This window comes from Diadema setosum, chromosome 2 (assembly GCF_964275005.1).
Source record: "Diadema setosum chromosome 2, eeDiaSeto1, whole genome shotgun sequence".
NCBI lineage: Eukaryota > Metazoa > Echinodermata > Echinoidea > Diadematoida > Diadematidae > Diadema > Diadema setosum.
In genome coordinates, this window is record NC_092686.1 from 36,852,401 (window position 1) to 36,875,975 (window position 23,575).

General features: G+C 38.9%; 1 protein-coding gene across 1 annotated transcript in view; it reads left to right on the top strand.

The window, feature by feature from the left end:
- Positions 1-23,575, top strand: part of LOC140244650 (adhesion G-protein coupled receptor G6-like) — a 63,592-nt gene that overhangs the window by 27,655 nt on the left and 12,362 nt on the right. The window contains exons 5-7 of the mRNA XM_072324273.1: positions 10,787-10,961; positions 11,513-11,518; positions 20,126-20,356. Coding sequence (XP_072180374.1) covers positions 10,787-10,961; positions 11,513-11,518; positions 20,126-20,356 — 412 coding nt within the window. The remainder of the gene's footprint in view (positions 1-10,786; positions 10,962-11,512; positions 11,519-20,125; positions 20,357-23,575) is intronic.

Below are 23,575 nucleotides of genomic sequence, written 5' to 3' on the forward strand. Positions count from 1 at the left end.
ACGCTAAATATTGCACGCAATAATTCACGAAATCAGGTACTAGCAATGGGTGTTAAAGACTCTTGGACAAGGCTGTATATGGAAATTGAGATTTCAGGGTAACCAAGTGTCAAGCAAGGGCCACCGTTGTGCGTGGTTGATGTAGACTACTTAGTATTCGTGAGCGTATGTCGTTTCACATGAATGTAAACATAGGGGCGAGTATTATTGTGTGAAGGTGTGCGTGATTATTATTGTATGAACTCTGAAAGTGACACTATTACAAAACCATATACTTTCACGGGAAATCGTTTCTTTGTAATGCGTCTTCAGCACAGGCTTGGAACGCTGATGCTGAATATTTAATATAGAAAGAAGCACTGAGGCCTCCCCATCCATGAAAACGATCTACATCATCAACACTACACAGCAGTGAGGGTTTACCGAGATGAAAAGTTTTGAAAAGTCTGCAAAAGCAATAGAGTGACAAAGCTTTGAATAAGGCTCGGAACATTGATGGGCATATTTAATACAGAAAGAGACATAACAGCCTTCCAATCCATGAGATCTACATTATCAGTACTACACAGCAGTGGGAGTTTACCGAGATGGGGAGTTCGGAAAAGTCTGCAAAAGCGATAAAGTGATAAGGCATTCCCATTAAGCAAATCTAATACAAACTCATCTCGGTATTACGATAATTTGCACAAACAGGCATAAAACAGTCACTATACAACTACGGTTTCATACTAAACTTTAAGAAAAAGAAATAATAATTTCACGACTTTTACTTTGACTTTTGGTCCAAGTCGATGATGTCCCTGTGGTATTTTTGTCAGCCGACTTAGTGAATTCCCTGTTTTCGACAGAAGAAGTATTTGCCCTGTAGCGGTATTAGGATTCATGTAATCTGTCAAACTAACAACTTGAAGAATTCTTAGGTTCGAGTTCTATTCCAACATCCCTCCCCCACCCAAAAAAAAAAAAGAAGGAAAAAAAAAGTGCCACTGCATAACGCCAGATCAGATCCATTTCATAACAAGAACCGACCCCTGAGACATGTACCTGATCTACGACTATTCAGAGGTGAAACGGACACAAACGCTCGGACATCCGTCTTCCTATCATTCTTCTCCCATTGTGTGATCCGTCCATTGTTCCTCCTGGGGCCCGTTGCATAAAACTCCAACCGGATTTTTTTCCGGTTGAAATCACAAAATTCCGGTTGGAAGCTCCCAACCAGAGTTTTTATGCAACGGATTTTACATTCTTAGATTAGCAACCTTAAAAAATTCAGGTTGGGCAAATCCCAACCAGAATTTTCTAAGGTTGCAAAAAAAGTTTTATGCAACGGGACCCTGATTTCGCTTTCGGTTTTGGCCCAGCCAGTGGTGATCTGCGGTAATCGGCTTCGACGAGTCTCAAACCGGAAACGTCTCAGACAAAATGGAAATGTCTGCCTGTCTGTGCAGATAACTCACGTTTCATTCAAGTGTCACACACAGAAACGTGTAAATGAACGTTATATTTGTCATTTGAATACAATAAGGGGTGTGGTTGAACTGAATAGTGATGGTATCTTGCGATTTCTTGAGTGTATGCACCCATGCGTTTGAGTCTGTGTGCGTGTGTGTGTGTGTGTGTGTGTGTGTGTTTGAAAGTCTCCTTGCATACAGTAGATCGAAATTCAGCTGGGAGTGATGCATTTTATTTAAAAAAAAAAATATATATTTACTGTACTGTCTACGCCTTTATTCCGCTTATGCACGTATTCCCATTTAGGCCTACGTGCGTTTGTGCTTTTTTATGTATACTTTCGTGTTTCTCATACGAAGAGTTTATTTCTATTTTAACCCTACTTTATACAAGCTTACTAGCTTTTCAATAGGCTTCTCCCACTAAAATGAGTAAAGATTTAGTTAATTGCACATCAGACTCTTTCATTTCTGTTTCGTTTCTTTAGTTATTTAGTTACCTTCAGGTTGCATTCTTAGGTTACATTAAATATGCTTACTTCAAAACTATTAATCTCTGCTAGTAACTGTCTTATTTAAGTAATTACCATTTATGTTCCAAACTTCATTGTGTTTATTGTGTGTCACGTTTATCAGTGAAAGCAGAAATAAATGTCAATTTGTGTTATGTTAAACCATGACCCGGGGACCGATGCACATTATGGTGATTGATTTTCGTATAGACGATATTTACTCTTACTGGTGTTTGTTTGTTCATTTCCATCTGAGAGGATGGCTGGATAGCCCATATTCAGCTACGTTAAGCTGGTCTTCCATGGGGTCCAGTTGGATGTGAGGTGGGACCACTTCACCGGGTTAAACACCTTGCAAAAGCACATGCACATGTAAAAGCACATGCTAGTAAATCTCTTGACAATGAAAGGGTGTCGTGAATTGAAGTTGAATAGTGTGGTCTGACTTACATCATAAGCACCGGTCACACACTGATGGCTTTTCCCAGAGAAAATGTTGGAAGAATATAATCAGGAAAAAAAAAACCAGTATACCAGTTTCGTAACAGATCCCACACACTGATGGCTTCTCCCCGAGAAAATGTTGAAAGAATATAATCAGTAAAAAAAAAAAAAAACCCACCAAAATACCAGTTTCGTAACAGACCCCACACACTGATGGCTTTTCCCAGAGAAAACGTTCGAAGAATATACTTTAAAAATAAAAAGCCCAATGTACCAGTTTCGTAAGCTCCCACACGTACGATACGTGAAATGCGGTGACATGTATACATTTACCTTGTCTCGTCTGCAATAAAAACGCTAATGAATTGTTTGTTGCCCAATTATACCAATATCCTTGTACCTGTGCAGTCTCTTTTTTTCGAATACAATTGCATGCACGCACGCACACACACACACACACACACACACACACACTCGCTCTCTCGCTCTCTCTCTCTCTCTCTCTCTCTCTCTCATAATGTGGAGTTCACGTGTCATTAAGCGGTATATTAATCTATACTCATAGGTGAATATATACAATCCATCAACACGCAAGTTGTCGAGTTTGACAGTCACAAATGGCTCGTGGGTTCTCTAATCGAGGCCGGATACATTCTATCAGGCATGAATCGACAAGCAAGGTACCCCACCCCCCCCCCCTCTTAAAATTCTCTCTCTCTCTCTCTTGAAAAAAAAAAATGTTCTCAGTAAATATTCGCAATTTTCTGCTCTATTGCTTTCGATAGCACATTATATCACTTGATATATTCATGCACGTTTTACTTGTTGGTGAATATTTATATCGTCTCTTTAGTGACGAGACCTCGTATCTGATTTGACGAAAATTCAAACACCTCTTAACTCAATTTTAATATGAAAATGAGTTTAGCTACGGTATAAACGTTATTTAACCCGAGGCTATATGTTTAACAATTATTTGAAGTCAACGTTAATGTTTCCGAAAATTTTACAAAAACAAAGAGAGGTGTTTTTTTTTCTCCCCTGAAAAATTCATGCTTTTGAATACGTAGTCTTTTCACACTATTCATATACATTTGTACACACGCACTATATATATATATATATATATATATATATATACATATATATATATATATATATGCTTTAAGTGTGTGGTTATGTGTGTTGATTCTGTTTAAGACAAACAGTCACATGTGATGAAAATCATAAGGTTTAATGATGTTTTACTGAAGTTAGTAGCAATATTCTTTTTATTGTCATACTATTATACCGAATCTTTTGCATTTGGGACCGTTCTCATTAGGGTCGTGTGGTGGAAATTCGTGACAAAAGTTCGGCATCTGTCATCGCTCTACATCTCCGCACATCATTAATAGATGCTCGGTGGCGCCTCTCTCATTAAGTGGCGAGTGTTGGCGCCACAAAACACTGTCTGTGCACTAAAACAATATCATGCCTACAGTTATGGAGTTACGTTGTTGATTGTTGTTGTTTTTTGTTTCAATTGGTTAGGCTGTCTTTTAGTTTGGAGGTCAATTAAAGGCCTCGAAACTTTGTTAATTAAAATGAGCGGTTTTAGAGTGGGGGAGCTGTGGCATAGTGGATAAGACTCCGGACTCCCGATCGGAGGACTCGGATTCGAATCCCTCCCAGCGCTTACGTCCTTGGACAAGATATTTTTACCCACTATGTCCCTCTCGACCCAGGTGTATGAATGGGTGCCTGGCAACGCTAAGGTAATAATGATAGCAGGGCCCTCTGGTAGAGCAGTGGAAACACTGAAGAGGCTACCCTAGGTAAATAAGACATTATTATTAATTCATTATTATTATTATTATTATCATTATTATTATTATTATTATTATTATTATCATCATCATCATCATCATCATCATCATCATTATCATTTATTGTTGTTGTTGTTGTTGTTATCATTATTATTGATATTATCATTATTATCATTATTATTATCATTATTATTATCATTATTAATTATCAAACACGCTTATGTCGATGTTGAGAGCTCATTTCTTCATTTTTATTCCAAGACTATAGGATATATTTCAAAGACAAGTATACTGTAAGGCATTTATTGTCTTGTTTTGTTGGTGGTGGCTTTAAGCCGATTAATTTTCCCAAAATTTTTACGGTTGAAACAAAATATGGTAAACGCTAGTTTGAACATTGTTACCAAAAGAAAAAATAAAAATGGTTCTGACACTGATATTATGTAGGTCATTACGAAACAACCAGACCAAAGAGAAGATTTTAAAGCCAAAATTGTATTGCTTTTATGCTTTCAATTAGTGTATGAGCATAGCATAAATAAAACCAAAAAAAGAAAAAAAAAAGAAAATTCAGTAGTAAGTAGGGCTTAAGAGACTCTATAGGTCGAAGCGCGTACAGTAATATATCCACTTTTTCCCTCTCGACCAATGTAGAATTAGAATATAGACTTGAGTATCGAAGTGCGACTTCATAGCCATTTATTGCTATGAAAACTGGTTCTTTGCAACTTTTAATACGCGGAGCCCGAATACTTGTGAGCACAACGACTGCTAACCGTGCTAGTGTCCAACCCACTATGCAGCCTTGTGCAAGGACGTCTGGCTTGGAACCGGAACTAGACTCTTTAACAAAAAAACTGTGACATTTTCACTTCAGTGTACTCTAAAATGTAGCTGTCAGTGTAACGATGATGATAATGGCAATCCCTCCGGGAAGAAATTTTGCACACTGAAGTGGCTATACCTTAAATTGATAAGGTCATTATCATTTTTTTTTATGTAGCATAATCATCATCATACTTAATGAGAAATAAGATGAAAATTTTACTGAGAGCAGCATTACGCTGGAGCACTACGTATCGATATCAGTGGGTCATTTCATCTTTTTCAAACACGCCTGCCCTTAAAAAAAAAAAATCAAAAAATCATAGTAGTATTGTAGTAATTTTCATTCCTTCTGACAAAACTGTTGAATATTAAAAGTGCCACCTTTCCCACTACTATCCATGCCCTTTAAGTCTTTCTCTTTCTTTAAACTTAATAGGCAAACGGCCGGGTTCCTGTTCGTCATATACCTTTCGGCTGTTTACAGCCAATATAGATGTTTTTTTTTTTTAGTTGTATAGCGACTTGAAGTAGATTGAACGATTTAATCAGGGTCGTTGTTACACAAATATTGGCTTGCAGACCTTGTGACTTCGTTCGGTCGCTGTTAGAGGTTCTGGGTCGTGAAATGGATATCATGTGTAGAGGAACGGGCAGAAGTCGGGCTAATTGGCTAGATCAACAGTCGGCAATAGGAACAAAGCGAGTGTCAAGGTTTCGCAAACATGATTTCTTACAGCTCCTTTATTTCTCATCATGCCATAAGGCCGTGCAAACAGAAAATTGCTTAATTCGTGCGATGAGATAGACAGGAAGGACGAAGATAACAAATTCCTTTAAAGTTCGGTATTTCGTTGGCCCATCCCGCCAGGGACGACACCAGAAGCGAACTTGCGATTCTGTATGAGACATCACGCAGCACAATGGTTATTGTTGTGCTGGAAGAGTTTAGTTTAATTCTTCATTGGTGTGACGTAAAGCAATCCGGATGGAGCCCCTGGAGGTTCCATCAACACGAGTGCTCGGAGGGAACGACACTCAAGCTCAAGGTCATACAATCGAGAGTTGCAAAAAACCCTGTACTCTTCAGTGTTTGGAGCGTTGACGAAGCAAATTACCTCACTGTCAGTGGAAGCACGTCCTACTGTTCAACCAAGAAATTGCAGTTTACGGAGTAGTGGCATTTTGTTTCCTTTGTTGCTGCTGCTGCTGCTGTTGTTATTGAGGGTCTTGAAACCGCTTGATAGCTGGTCTGGGGAAAAGTTTTTTGAAGATGCGAGAAAAAAAAATCCCCAAGGGGTGAGATTCCCTGGACGTTCTGCATCGATTACCGTTCTACCGGTAGAAAGTAGAGCATGCCTGAAGTTGAGTATCGTGAAAGCATTACATGGCCCATGTATCCTGAGTTTAAGTCCTATCCTAATTCATGAAAGCTTCATTAACTGTATCAAATCGTCTGAAAGCCCTGCTAGTAAACATGAGCTTCAAAGAACCAGGTAAAATATGACAGATAGAAAATCAATTTGTAACAAGTAGAAGCCAGTACATTATAAGAAGACTGTGAGTTTGAAAATTCAGGGCGGGGATTGATTATACGTCATGAGCTCGAAACCACGACCACGAAGAGTAAGCCGTCGGAACTGTAGCCAAATTCAAGCTGAAGATGCAGAGAGGCCGATGAGAGGACAAAAGCTGAATTTCGGTGGTCTAGTTCATATTCTTCTTCTCCGCTATTCAAGATTTTTCGAGGCCTTTCGTGGTTTTCCGCGGGTGGTTTTTCTTTTTTCAGCGTTTTTAGGTGATCCGAGTATCCTCTCGGATCACCTATTGTATCTGTACGGATTCTTTCTTCTTCTTTATTTCTTTCTCCTCAAATCTTGTGCAGAGGTTAACTCAAAAAGTCCCCTACCTATCACTTTCAAACTTATACCATATATGTATCATGTCCTAAGGACGACAGATCTAGTGTATCAATGTGATCAGTTAACCGTGACGTCATTATGACGTCATTATCTAAAATCACGTTTGCATCAATATCTCATTAATGGAACGGAATTTTCGAATGAAATTAAGATATCATATAGTTCAAGTCAAGGTCTATTTATATAATTCATAAAATTTGGTCACGTTCATAGTAAACGAGCGCGTACGCGCGCGTTGAAATTTTAACATGCTCTAATCAACCTCAAAATTGTTTTGCACACGTTTCAGGTCATTTACAGCATTTCAAAAAAAATCGACGGACGCGTACGCGCGCGTGCACATACGCACGCACAGCTCATATGCAATAGAAATTTCCCATTTTATCGCACGGATCGAATGTCTGAAATGTCAAGGAATATTTCTACCAAGTTTCAAGTCGATCCGACTCAATATGACGTCATACGGGCCCGTCAAAGTTGAAATTCCGCGCGCGCGTCAATGGCGATATACAGTGCAACTATGCCAAAAAATCGCCAATTTTAAATCCGATTTTACTCGTCAGGATGGACGGTGACCCCCCATTTTCTTTACATATTCTAAAAGCTGATGAGTTGTACATGTCATTTCATGGGTTGGCGATGCTGAAAAAATGATTAAAAGATATAAAATTTCTTAATAAAGTAAAAAAAGTAAATTTTCAAAATGACGTCATCAAATTTCAAGTTCACTCAAGCGTATCTCACTTATTCTTCAATTGATTTTCGTCCAAATTTCAATATGTTGTAGCTTATTAAATGGTCTTTCAGTCATATAATAACAACATTTTGATTAGATGACAGCATCATCTCGTAAAAAGGGATTGAAAGTAATCTTGTCAAATTTGACCAGTTTACGTGTTATCTCTATGGGAGTGCAGTTTTTCTGGAAATGAAAACTGACATGACTATTTTTATCGAGCACTAGCTCACTTATGCTTCGGTGAATTTCTCCCATATTTTAGTATGTTGTAGCTGAGACTTTGGGCTATCGTAAGTGTGCCCTTCGTTTTTTCATAAGGAGTCGGCATCACGTCCAAAAACTTGGTTGAAATTAAAGCTTATCTTCGATGTATTGAAATATTTCTTTCTTTCTGCAACTTTCTTTGCAATAACTCAAGAAAAACAGCCCCTATCACCACCATATTTTGCACATGTTTAGTTCATGTCACGTACATTATTTCACAAAATAACAACTACTTGATCAGACACCATCTTGGGTATGTAAATTAGGGTCAAAGGTCATAAATGTTTCATCCTGTATCTTGGTGAATACATGTCCTATCTTTCCCATATTTTGCACACGTAAAGACCATGTTACAAGGATCATTTCACAAAATAACCATTTTTGGCTCAGAGGCCGTCTTGTCTGTGCAAAGTGGGGTCAAAGGTCATATGTACTTCCTCCTGTATCTTCGTTATGACGTGTTATCTCTATGGGGGAATTTTTCTAGATGTGAAAATTGACATGATTGTCTTTATCGACGACTAGCTCACTTACCCTTGGGTGAATTTCTTCCAGATTTTAGTATGTTGTAGCCAATTTAATACTCTTAAAGATTTGTTCAATCAAAGTTTTAATCGGATGATGTCTTCACCTCGTGAAAATGGATATAATGTAACCTTGTCAAATTTAACCAGTTTACGCGTTATCTCTATGGGAGGGAATTTTTCTGGAAATGAAAATTGACATGACGGTCTTTATCGAGTACTAGCTCACTTATTCTTCGGTGAATTTCTCCCAGATTTTAATATGTTGTAGCTGAGACTTTGGGCTATTGCCAATATTCTCTCCATTTTTTCATACCAGGCCGAGATCACGTCCAAAAACTTGGTTGAAATCAAACTTATCTTCGATGTATTGAGATATTTCTTTCTTTCTGCAACTTTCTTTGCAATAACTCAAGAAAAGCAGCTTCTATCATCCCCATATTTTGCACATGTTTAGTTCATGTCACGTACATTATTTCATAAAATAACAACTACTTGATCAAACACCATCTTGGGTCAAAGGTCATAAATGTTTCATCCTGTATCTTAGTGAACACATGTCCTATCTCTCCCATATTTTGCACACGCAAAGACCATATTACAAGAATCATTTCACAAAATAACTACTTTTTGCTCAGATGCCATCATGTCTGTGCAAAGTGGGGTCAAAGGTCATATGTACTTCTTTCTGTATCTTCGTTATGACGTTTTATCTCTATGGGAGGGAATTCTTTTATATGTGAAAATTGACATGATTGTCTTTATCGAGCACTAGCTCACCCTTTAGTGAATTTCTCCCAGGTTTTAATATGTTGTAGGTGAGACTGTGCGCTATCGAATGTGTGCCTTCGTTTCTTCATACAATGTCGGGATCATGTTAAAAAGCTAGGTTGAAATTAAAACTTTTCTTCGATGTATTGAGATATTTCTTTCCTTCTGCAACTTTCTTTGCAATAACTCAAGAAAAACAGCCCATATCACCCTCATACTTAGAAGATGTTTAGTTCATGTCACGTCCATTATTTCATAGAATTACAACGACTTGATCGGACAACATCTTGGGTATGTAAATTAGGGTCAAAGGTCATAACTGTTTCATCCTGTTTCTTGGTAAATACCTGTCCTATCTTTCCCATATTTTGCACACGTATAGACGATGTCGCAAGAATCATTTCACAAAATAACCACTTTTTGCTCAGATGCCATCTTGGGAGTGTAAAGGTGGGTCAAAGGTCATATGTATTTGTTGCTGTATCTTCGTTATCTAGTGTATACAGAATTTAGTACCAAGGATGGCAGATATGACTCCCTTTTCTAAATGAGAATCCAAACATCACACGGCCAATCTCTCTGAATACAGATGAAACCTGTATGGTCATGCGTATTGCGATCAGGACTCGAATCATTGATAAAAAAAAAATCGGATCACCTTAATTTGTCAGTGATGACAAATTACAATCTCTAGTTCTTTTTTTGCTTGTACTTTTGTGCGTTGAAAATTTTATTCAGGTTGCCAGAATAATCCTTGTCAAGTTTGGCAACTGCAACTCTGAATGATACTTGACAGGTGGTTAGGTAGGTTATTGATAAAATTTGGGATTGTCAAGCTTATTGAGAGAGCAGGATAAGACATGAAATATTCAACTTTTCACATTAGGCAAATTTTAAGGTATAGTAATCTTTCGATTTCAGTTGATTTTGTAATGACTATTATGTTACATGCTGTAGTTCATAGTTTGCCGTATTTTCACTTCAGCATCAGAGCTACATAAGATGGCTGACGTAATGGATGACGTAAGATAGCTCCCACAATTGCTTGTTATTGTTGCATTTTCCGTGCTCATTTTCATATATATACATGTATATATATATTCTCGTCAGTTTCCCTTTACTTGCATTTAATAAAAAATCTAAAAAGATGCATCACTTACTTCGGTGATCCCTCCCATTCACCCCACATTGAACCTATCCTTCGGGTTTATGTCAAGTGTATGTAAGCTTCTGACCACACGAGCGTTGAGAATTAAGCGGTTTCTGGGAAGGACACCGTACTAGGGCTTTCCACAGCTCAGTCCGTGAGAGCACTGGTCTAGCAATCCGGACGTTTCGGATTTGAATCCCGGTGTAATTTTATTTCTATGCTCATTTTTCATTTATGTAATAAATACTGATGTACACTTCAGGCATTATACTCCCTTTATTCTTTTTGCCAGGAATTTTAATCTTTTTAATGTATCATAAAAATTATCAGAGACCTTTAACATATATTCATTTATTTACTCTGTATTTTGTAGATTGCTCAGCTTACTGAAGAAATATGGCTCGAATGTCGTGATCGACGACGAGGAGGATGACGTGACCTTTGCCACTGCCAACATCCGGTACAAAGTCCAGGTGATGGACCAGAGTTCGTCGTCAGGCGACCACGGCACCGACTTCAGTGTGCAGTTCGGCAACGAATCCTCGGAGGTAAGGTTCCAATTTATTCTAGAGTGTTTATAAGATAATGGGCCACCAGACAGATACAGTCAGTGAAAGTTAAAATTGATGTGTTAGGTGTATTCGAAGCAAAAGCTCTCTAATCTATTTTCAGCCACCCATTTACGGATGGCGGGTTTTTGGATTCTCTGACATTTTAACGCTTTATTGGTCGTAAAGGTCATGGTATCTCTGTCCTTTTTCGCTTCACGCTTGTCCGAATCTACCACTCACCATTTAACAAAACAATTCTATTATTGCAATATCATTATCATTATTGCATGGACCTTCAAATAAACCTTAAAAAAATTAGAGATCATCATAACTATTGAAGTTATTGTTCGATTTCCCCTTATACTTCTCCTGATGTGTTCTCCTAAAATGGCTGTAAGTATTGTGCACTGAATCCTTATTCATATTTGGAGTAAATTTTCCTTTAAGTCCCTTCCGAAGGACTTGCATTGAGGATAGAATAGGAGATAAAAGTCAGGACTAAAATAGAGGCAGAGGACTTGAGCAAGAAGGGACCACGAGGTTTTGAGTCCGCTGTATTACTTTAGATCAATCATTCGAGAGGTTCGATTATCATACAATAATGATGCACAGGACAGAGTGCATGGATCGGTGAAAATTGGGTGCGCCAGTTTTGGACACTGTTTAAACCCACGAGCGTATAGCGAGTGCGTTTTATACTGTTTCCAAAGTGAAACGAGAGCATCCAATTCTGAGTGATCCACAAAATAGGCTTGTGCATTATTCGTTTTATAAAATGGGCCGTGAATTCATGAAATTAAGTCTTTTTCCCATCTTTATTGTGTGCGGCACACCTGTATATACAATACTATAGGTCTAGCCATGCATTCGGGTTATTTATCTTTACGCATGGCTCAGTGTAGATCAGTAAAAGTAAATGCATGATAATTGACTTATCAGAATGCAAAAATTCTATAGCCCAATTTTATAAAACATTCCACATGCTTTTCATGTTGAAGTCGATGAATATACGTGCAACCAGCATAAAACAGCAATGACATTTCTTAGAACTCAAACTTAAACGGAAAGTTATTTGTACAACCATCAGCTTCACAGGCAGTAGACAGGAAGCGGTAATTCACTGACGATTTTAACAGTCATAAAATTCCTATTCCATGTCACGTTTTTAACCGCATTCGCCACGTGTAATCATATCGAACAAATCCGTTTTATGGTGTGTTTGTTGTAACAACATGCGTCCCTAATCAAGCCTTCCAACCTCCATAAATTCCCTAAACAGGGCATTCCAAATACTAGTAAGAAATGTCAGTAAAAGTTTGAAATCTCTTTGATCTTTCGTTTTACAGCTTTCACCTTTAGAACGTCTTCCGGTAGCATCCTATTATAAACTTAGCGCAGATTTCTGGAGTAAATATTACATCAAAGTTCCCGGATGAATGTCACGTGACAGACGGTACACAACTATTTCCCGTACAAAATGACTGCGTGATCTATCATCCCAAATAAGGAGTTGTGGGCCTCCGAGGTACTTCTTATCAGAGTGTTGAAAACAAGGTCTGCTGCAGGTCATGTTCCCGGCGCAGAACACGGCTATGTTGCTGTGTGAATGAAGCTGACACAGCACTAGATATACGACACCAATTATTGATCGCTGGATAGTTGTCGGTCGCTGATGTGCGGTACTATCTTTCATTCTGCTTGAGCCTATCGAAGCGAAACCTGTTATGGGGGGGGGGGGGAAAACTCGGTCATCGGGCCACGTGAACTCGTCGAGAACGACGTAAAAATTGGAATTTATTGAATGCCTTTATATTTCTATTTTCTCTCCCAGACAGTCCTTGAATGATCATCTCTTACAAATTGAAATGATAACAGCCAGTAGTTGACCAACCGCCTTTTTTACAAGTTCCTTAACGAGCGGTTGTCGCCTCACGTTTGATTCTTGGATATGTCATCGGCAAACTCGTTTAAAAACTTAGACGCTAGATACAGGACTTTAGTTCGGTCCATCTATCTTCTTTTTTTTTTCTTATTGATGTTGCGGATTTGTTTTACGGAGAAGCGAAAAAAGTATATTCTATTTCTTGAATTGTATTAAATTACAGCTAATGCCAGGGGAAATCGTCTTGTTAATGTAATTTACCTACTTATTGTGTCACTTCAGTTTTTAATAAGCAGCTATCAACTTTGAAAGCTTTGTTCCAGTATGATGAGCAATGATGGACATTAAAATCTACTTGTTATGCTTATTAGGACGACTTATAAGGTATAAGGTTTTAACATCCAATCAATGACGACATGTAATTTACCAAAACTTATACACACATGGGACGTTATCATACGTTCAGACGTTGTTTATTTGAAGATCCTTTGGAGGCTAATACAGTTAAACACAGAGACATCACAAACGTGGGAAAGGGGAGTTCAAGCGTTACTTGCTCTAATCATTAAAGGACCTATGCAATGCAAATGCATGTTGACTTGTGTTTATTCATGATACCCGCAACACCACCAATGTAGTCAAATGAATATCTTAATACTTGTCATTTATCTTATAATGATTTTTCTGCTATAATTATTTCTTCAAATTTCTTGAATACACCCGCAAAACCTTCCAAACTAATTAGATTCTGTCAATAACATCATTTGTCAATCATTGCTAAAGTAGTAATGTGATAAGCAAAAGACATTGGAGTGCACCTTCCCTTTAGACCAAGCAAAAGTAGCATGTTTCCATGTGACTAATATCATCAACTTGGCCAACAAAAGACACTGATAAGCCCTATACAGGAAAACACGCAAGTTACGCTTAGTCTATCTTACATGACTGTCTAAGGGGAAGGTAAATTGATTCCAATGTCTTTTGTTAATCAAATACATATTTCACCAGTAATTGACAGATGATGTCCCTGACAGAATAGTTGTTTGGAAGGATTTTGGTGTTCTCGTATCCAAGTAAGCTGAAGAAAAATAGTGGAAAAATTATGATGAAAATATTATGGCATCTGTTTAGATAGTCTTTTGGTCACAAGAGTGGGAATCAAGCTTTTATGAATCAATATACAAGTCAACATGCATGCATTTGTATCGCATAATTCCTTTAATAGGTTTTGCAGAAGCAACAACAACGCGGTTATAGAATGCTATACTTGTAATTGCTCCCCATGGGCGTCACCAGGGGGGGGGGGGGGGTGCGTTGGGTGCGAACGCACCCCCCTTCAGATCCTTAAAAAAAAAAAAAAAAAAAAAAAAAAAAAATCAGTCTGCGAGCGACCTCAACGCCGGACGCTAAATGATTATTCTTTTCTATTTTTTTTTTATATTTTGCACCAGGGACCCCCCCAAAAAAAAGAAATAAAAAAATTCGTGGGCAAAAACAATTCGCACCCCTGGTTCTGGCAGCAATGATTTTATACATAATTATCTACTAGTATTTATATAATATTGACTGGCCTCGAGGGAGATACCAGAAATATTGCCCAAACTGAAAGAATATTGCCCGAGTCGAAGACGAGGGCAATATTCTTTCAGTGCGGGCAATATTTATCTGGTATCTCCCTCAAGGCCAGTCAATATCATAATTATTACCTATCCCCTAGGTAAATTAAGAAAATATGTGAATACAGCTATACACTATGATATAGATCAAGCCACATTTGACTACCTGTAGATCGAATAATTCGAATAATGTCGAATAATTGAAAAATTGTTCATCAATGTATATCATTCAACTCCAACTTCAAAGATACATTGTAGTTGTAACAGGCGAACTTCAAACATCTGAACGCTTTTACACTTTATTTTTGCTTCTGTTTCAATTTGGAGAGTTGTAATAACTGATGGTCACTGTGCAGTTTGTCATTGTTTGACGCGTCGTGCTGCTGGAACTAGTGGAAGTGGTCGACCTTGTATGAGTTGATTTATCGGCGTTCTTCTGCGGTGCGTGTAATCGACACGCAGCGAATTCCTTGAATGTTTTCTCTTCGCGGTCGATCGGAATGTTTACATGAGGTGGGAAGAGAAGGAGTGGAATCTCTCTTCCCATCTCCCTGTTTTACAGTGCACTCCCGTTATAACGAACACGCGGTTATAACAAAAATCTGGTTATAACAAAGTAAAAATTTGGGCTGCAATGTCATACACTCTATGTATTTCTATCGGTTTTTTTTTTTTTGTTCGGTTATAACAAAATTCCGATATGACGAAAGAATAACTGCCGGTCCCGAGGATTTCGTTATAACGGGAGCCCACTGTATATGTAAAACCCCGGATGCTCGTAATATGCTCTAATATCGCCCGCTGAACTCCCGACCCTGCAAAATAACAACTGTAATTGCCTCGCAAAACTACCTCGTTTAGGTAATAATATATTTTATCGACCGTACTGTACATCCGTACGATACGGAGCAGGGGATGCTCTAAAGTGCAGATTTTGGACATCCTTCCCCCGCTTGGTCACTTCGACGCCACCTCGCTGGTCATACCTCCCCCAGTCATGGACATAAACCGACACCCTTGACTACCAGTGGCGGATCCAAGGGGAGGGGCGCATCGGGCGTCCCCCCCCCCCCCAGTGCCGTATCGGCACTGCCCCCCCCCCCTCCTCTTAATTTCCAAAGCGAAAAAATATAGCTTCAAACGGCAGTTTTTGGACAGTAAAATGTCAAAATTTTCAAGCTCGCTCGCTCCGCTCGCTCGCATTTAGTCGTAATGCCATTCTCCTGAAGTTGCTGTCAGTAATTGCCGGCAGTGTTGCGCCCGGTGCGCCCCCCCCCCCCCCCTTAATTTCCAAAGCGAAAAATGTACCTACAAACGGCAGTTTGGGGACTGCAAAATGTCACAATTTTCAAGCTCGCTCGCTCCGCTCGCTCGCATTTAAGTTCTCTTGATATTGCTGCCAGTAATTGCCAACAGTTGCGCCCGGTGCGTCCCCCTTAACTTCTAAAGTAAAAAACAGATATAGCTTCAAACGGCACTTTTGGGACTGTAAAATGTCAAAATTTTCAAGCTCGCTCGCATTCAATCGTTATGCAGTTCACCTGATGTTGCTGCCAGTAATTGCCAGCAGTTGCGCCCGGTGCGCCCCCCTTGATTTCCAAAGCGAAAAAATATGGCTAAGAACGGCAGTTTTTGGACTGTAAAATGTAAAATTTTCAAGCTCGCTCTCTTCGCTCGCTCGCATTTAATCGATATGCAGTTCACCTGATGTTGCTGCCAGTAATTGCCAGCAGTTCCGCCCGGTGCGCCCCCCTTGATTTCCAAAGCGAAAAAATATGGCTGAGAACGGCAGTTTTTGGACTGTAAAATGTACAATTTTCAAGCTCGCTCTCGTTCGCTCGCTCGCATTTAATCGTTATGCAATCCACCTGATGTTGCTGCCAGTAATTGCCAGCAGTTCCTTCCGGTGCCCCCCCCCCCCTTTATTTCCAAAGCGAAAAAATATGGCTAAGAACGGCAGTTTTTTGACTGTAAAATGTACAATTTTCAAGCTCGCTCTCTTCGCTCGCTCGCATTTAATCGTTATGCAATTCACCTGATGTTGCTGCCAGCAATTGCCAGCAGTTCCGCCCGGTGCCCCCCCCCCCCCCTTAATTTCCAAAACGAAAAAATATGGCTAAGAACGGCAGTTTTTTGACTGTAAAATGTAAAATTTTCGAGCTCGCTCGTTTCGCTCGCTCGCATGTAATCGTTATGCTCTCCTGATATTGCTGCCAGTAATTGCCAGCAGTTGCGCCCGATGTGCCCCCCCCCCCTTAAATTCCAAAGCGAAAGTATAGCTACAAACGGCAGTTTTTTTTTTACTGTAAAATGTCAAAATTTTCAAGCTCGCTCGCTCCGCTCGCTCGCATTTAATTGTTATGCAATTCTCCTGATGTTGCTGCCAGTAATTGCCGGCAGTTGCGCAAAATATGGCTCCAAATGGCAGTTTGGGGACTGTAAAATGTCACAATTTTCGAGCTCGCTCTCTTCGCTCGCTCGCATTTAATTGTTATGCCATTCACCTGATGTTGCTGCCTGTAATTGCCAGCAGTTGTGCCCGGTGCGCCCCCCCCCCAATCAAAAAAAATATGGCTACAAACGGCAGTTTTTGGACTGTAAAATGTCAAAATATTCAAGCTCGCTCGCTCCGCTCGCTCGCATGGTAGTCATTATGCCATTCTCCTGATATTGCTACCAGTAATTTGTCGTTTCTCACCGTCATTCCATAATCCATTTATAGGGGGACAACTCCCTCCCACAACCTCCCCCCTTGCTAGTTCCGCATGCTCGGGCTCGGTCGCGTTCATGACATCAGTGTAAGAATTATTACTAGAAGTTTATTTAGATTATACCATTTATAGGCAAATTCTTCAAAAACAATTTACTTCAAAATGTACTGATACCTTAAACAAGTGGGACTGTTTCAAGTCGATAAAACACGCAAAAAATTTGCATCAAATTGCCCTATTTACAACATCAAAATGCAAAAAGTGCTCACCGTGGGAGGGGGACACTCCCTCCCACATCCTCACCCTCGCTCACTCCTCTCGCTCTTACTTGGCCGCGTTCATGATATTCAGTGTAAGTATTAAAACAGGAAGTTTATTTGGATGATACTATTTTAGAGACAAATTGTTCAATGATAATCTTCATCAAAATATAGTGCTATCTCAAACAAGTGGGACTGTTTCAAGTCGATAAAACAAGCAAAACATGCATCAAATTGCACCATTTACAACATCAAAATGCAATTTCAGTTCTAACCGTGGGAGGGGCTGGCCCCCTCCCACACCCTCCCCTCGCTCGCTCCGCTTGCTTGGGCTCGGTCGCGTTCATGACATCAGTGTAAGAATCAATGCAAGAAGGTAATTGAAATGATACAGTTTATAGGCACATCGTTCAACAACAATTTTCATCAAAATGTACTGCTACCTTAAACAAGTGGGACTGTTTCAAGTCGATGAAAACACGCAAAAAGCCTGCATCAAATTGCACCATTTACAACATCAAAATGCAAAAAGTTCTCACCGTGGGAGGAGGGGGGGGGGGGGGACAACATGCACTTCCACATCCTCCCTCCCCCCCCCCTTGCTCGCTCCCTCGCATACTAACACCCCCCCCCCCCCCAAGATGAAATCCTAGATACGCCGGTGCCCTTTCCCTCCTTGGCTTCCCTCAAAATAAAACGTAAAAGTCTAGGGATTGAGAGCTTCCTATGTTCCAAATGTCTGTCAAAAAAATCTCGTTACATTCAGTGTCAAAACGCACCCCCCTTAAAAAAATGCTGGTGACGCCCCTGCTCCCATATAGAAAAATTGACGATCCTATACGATCTCCATTCTCATTCCTTCCACTCAAGTAGCGATCCCTTAAGGCAGCTGACTGCCTGTTAATATCTCGCGTCTCAACGACGCATCCCAACCTTAAAGGACCCAACTGCAATTTGGATTAATGGCACTATCTGTTAGTTGACGCTTGATTGCGCCACATTGCTCCGAGCAATAACCTCTTTACCGAGTGCTTTAATGAGGCTGCATTTCCGATTACAGAACATGACGTCACTAGCCCCATTTGTCTTGGACAGAGGGTATTGCATTTGTTTTGTTTTTTTTTTTCATATAATGAGGTCAATGGATTGAGGTGAGAATTACTGAAAGATTTTTGCCTGGATGACGAACACATGGATCACTGTAAATGAAGTGTTCTCCGTGCCATGAGACACAGTAAATATCCATGTGAAAAAAAGCGAGAAAACGAGCAAGTAGAGGTGCACAGAAATACTTTGCAAAGAATGCTGCCCTCAACCCGAGTAATGTATCTGTCTCAAACATGCTGTCTTAAACATCAATACACACAAACACACACACATTCACACACACACACACACACACATGTATGTATGTATATATATATATATATATATATATATATATATATATATACATATATACATATATATATATGTATATGATATGGATATAGATTCAGCAAATGTAGAAAGATTAGTAAAACACTCTGAAAGTTGCAGGAAACTGGACAAATCGATGAAAGTATATGTAAATTTTAAAGTTCTGATGAATTTCATGTCCCGTCCTTTCTAGTATAGATGAGAATTCTACAAAACAATTGTAGAATAGTAGTCTATTTGTTGTAAAATTAGTAGTAATTGTTGTAGTCTTCTGCCGTGACATCATGAATTATTCATAATGTCACGGCAAAAGATTACAAAGAAAATTTAACGTGAACTTTACGGGTTTTTCTGAAGAGCAATTGAGCTAGTTACTCCATAAGACATGGATAATATCATATCGCTAAACATAATAATCATCGAGAAACATTTCAAGTAATAAGCAATGTTCATATAACTGAAAATCTAGAGATCTAACACTGTCTAAAGATTTTAACCCTTAGAATATTTCTGCATTCGTTTTGTCTACAAGATTGGTATAGGGAAAACTTCCTCTCTTAAGTGATCATTCGAGTATGTAGTAGATGTAGATTGTGCATTGACTGTGCATTTTTCTCCTTCTTTTTCAGTAAAAAAAGAACGTTCCTGCTACAGGAAAACACCTCTGACATTATCCATGCCCATTTCTTATGATATTGGGTTTCCCATTTTACTAACCTTATGATGGGTTTTGTTTTTGTTGGTGTCTTTGTCGTCCGTTTCAGGCTACATACCGCTCCTATACCTGATACATTACGAATAGGATACAGTATCTTTTGTTAGCACAGGAGGGTTCTGTGCAGAGCACGCCTTATGGCGAACTTTTCGATGGGCGGCACTTGATCCCCTTTGTTCTCGACAGCAGCGGAAAATTCTTGGCTGCACGTCATAGCTAAAAGTAGGAGCATTATGTCAAGACTAATTCAGTCAGGAGTGAACGGATCGGTGCGCCTGTGACGAGTGGTGTCATAGCACTTTTGTACATTCACCTGTTCAAAATGTTTATCGTGATTTCCCGACCTGCATATTATTATTATGTTATAGTCTGCCTCCGCGGTTGGTACGTCTCTATTTCTTAAGTCCTCCAAAAGTTTTATGACACTGCTTCTCCTCACCAATCACCAAACATAATACTAGAGAGGATGAAAATAACGAAGGGGTGATGACATTGATTAAACCCATACCACAATCAATTACATACCTGTTTTCTGCCCCCCCCCCCACCTCCTTCCAGGGCGTGACTATCTCACTCCCTCCGGAGCTGTTAACAAGGAATGTTGCCGCTCACAAAGACGTACGAATGCGATTCACTGCACTGAAGAACAGCAAACTATTCGTTCCCCGAAAGAGTGAGAAAGAAACCGCTATCGATCCAGACGATCAGTATATCGTATCGGCGGAGGTGATCGGACACAAGGTCAAAGGACTGTCTGTACCGATAGAATACGAGGTGCCAAATCCACTGGTAAGCAGAAATCTCAATCATTCGGTATAACTTTAGAATGAACCCTATGTCGGAATGCGCAAACGACGTTTCTAAGTATTAATATCTATTATCTTGATGTCTGCTAAAGTAATGAATTGAATTGAACTGTGATTGTTTTCTTTTACACGCAGTCGCCAAGCAAACATGAATGCTTTATAGGAAGGTAACCACAAGACCAAAGGCTGTTTGTTCCCCCCGAAGGATATAGATACAAACTGCTGTGCCTAGAGACACAACTGCTACCGGCAGGTGACTCCTCAAAGCCTAGTCCTATTTACTGAACTACAAAAGTACAACAATGAACGATAGATAAGATGAAAAGATATTCACTATGAGATGATCTACATTTAGTTTTTAGAGATACAAATGGAGACAATTTTCTGTGGAAAAAATGTAAAATTTATGTAATTTGATGCAAACACATTTTATAGCGTAATTTTCTGGACAACACTGAATATGAAATTCCAACAATTTGTCCATTGAGAGAACGTCATCTCAGGAAAGATGCTTTCTGTTTCCAGTGACCGAAATATGCTTCATTTTTGCAATCAGTGGAAAATAGAAACCAATGTGCATTCTGTAGTCCTCACCACAAAGCAGAACTGGTTTATGTTCCAAGTTATTCGATACAGGATCCTTGCCAAAATATGCCTCATATCTGTGTAAATTTGATTTAAGAAAAATTTTACTGCCAGACAGTCAATTCTGAAATGTGCAACAAATCATCACCCTCATTAAGGTAATACTTTCTTGAGTAGGACCTATGTAGGCCAACATATTCTATTATGGTGCAGTATGAGTGTGTCTTTATTTCCTGCATATATGCCGTGTGTGTTTGTGTTGTAAGCAATCGAGAATGAGTTTCTCGAAATTGTTTTGTTATAGCTTTATAGCATTTACCTTTAGACAAAACAATATTGTCCACTAGATCTAGTAGAGCCCCGCATTTAACCGTATTGGTACCATCAGTCTGGGTTTTTTTTTTTTTCTCATGTTGTTTTGTAGTGTATCTAGTGGAAAATGTGGTCACATTTTGGTGGCTATTATAGATAGTGCGCGTTTGTATTCTTATGTGGTTACTAGTAAACGCGTGTGCATTTGCATTTTCGTGAGCCTTCAATGACTATAACAGTGCCAAATGCCTTCCTCCCATGTATAATGCAAAGATTCGTCAAAGTACTCCCAAAGGCAGCAGTTCGCTAGTCGTAAAGTGTGTTAACATCTAATGTAGATTTCCAATATTCTTGTTTCGTTGCTGTTGATGATTTAATAACCATCCACTGACGATGCCACGGAACGCAAATGCGCGCGCATGAACAGATTATCACCTCACCTTTCACTTCAACGCAACTTCGTAATTTTTTAATGCTGAAGAAATTGCGAAGAATATGCAAAAACACAGTGTAAATGGAAGAAAGATGGAAGAAATGTGTCATGCTATCATAAAAGTTGCACTTGGTACTGGGTATTTTTGTCATATTTCATCTAAAACGAGAGGGGTTAGTATTATTGTATGTTAGCAACACCGCAAGAAGTGTGTTTGATAAAAAAAAAAAAAAATATATATATATATATATATATATATATATATATATATATATATAACCCCGCTGAATTCATCAAAACTATTGCGTGTCTAGACGTGTCAGTAGGACCTACTGTCACGTTACATGACGGTGCATCAATATTTCATGTATGTATGCATACATGAAAACTATTCAAACCTCTGAATGGTGATGTTTTAGGATTTAAAAGCTTGTAACCTCCTATGGACCATTCGGAAAAAATTCATGTTCATGTGAATTGTTTGCTTCAAATATATGTTTTGCGCGCTAATGGGCGTTAAGAAACGTCCGTGTTCCTCAGGGGGCCTGCATGGGTATGAAAAAAAAAGTCTGTTTATGCATGGTGTGTCAACCCGCTTTAATGTGTGTGCATTGATCTGAAATGGAACTACGAGCAAAGTTGTCTCATGTCAGTGTGCAAATGAATTTACAGAGTGGGAAACATCTGAATTCCCTCACGAAAATGGGTTAGTGTATAAATGTATTCGTGCAATTGCATGTTTCAATACTTCGTAGTTCTTTTTTTATCGATTTCTCCTTGTATCATATCGCCTTTTCTCTTTGTACATTCGCCCTCGCTCTCTCTCTCTTTCTTTATATCTAAACCTCCTCGTTTTTTCCTCTCTTTCATTTACATCCAAACAGGAATTCCTTTGTGTAAAGATACCTTTTGTAAATTATGACGTAAGACATCATTGAAAGGGACTATAATGCTTAGTCCTGTAGACTTAACTCCGAGTCTACTTTATTTTTCTGCATTTAATCCTCATAAAGATAAAAAAAGGAACAGTGCTCTCCTGCTTGAAGAGAAATTTCAAATCGTGTTCAAGTTGTGATCAAGCAAAATTAAGCAAACACAACGGCTGCAGTTTCGTAATCGTGGGGCATGAACAACAAAACAATTGAGACTCGATCTACGAAAATTCAGAAGGTTGCAATCTTCTTTGTTCTCAGATAAGGCAGCGAAGTCATCTGCTGCCCACAAACTCATCTTGATCAAGTTTTTCGTCGATATAGGAAGCATATGCTTCTCCCTTTAAAAGACATCATTGCTGAAGTATTCGTAAAATCATGTTGATGTGCAGGACCTTTGGATTTTTCTTTTAAGAGTTTGTTTTAACGATAGCTATCTAATGAAGATATGAACGTATGGATCTATGGGAGACTTACTGGGCGATGTTATGATCACATCAGCTAATTTGCATATTACATGATTTTGATCACTATCACTGTGCTGAAATATTTCAAGAGTACAATAGATAATAACTTTCTCAAATAAGGTATAATTTTGCTGAAATTGTAATAATGTTATATTTGCTTCACTCTGTTCATCAAAGTTCAACTTTTGTTAAGAAATCCTTTCTGTCGTTTTCATTTTATGTTTTCTTTGTTAACATTTTTTTTTCCGTGGAGGGATGAAGCATTTATATTTGGTGTCACAGTATAAAATGAACAGAAAAAATTAGGTTTATATACATATATATATATTCAAACTATATTTTATATAGGAACTATCAAGACCCACCTTGAATTACTCCTATTACCTGTGATTAAAAGGAACTGGCAAATATTATTCAGAATTCAACAAATTCAGAGAAGAAAAAAAAAATCAAGATGTACAGAAAGGTAAAAC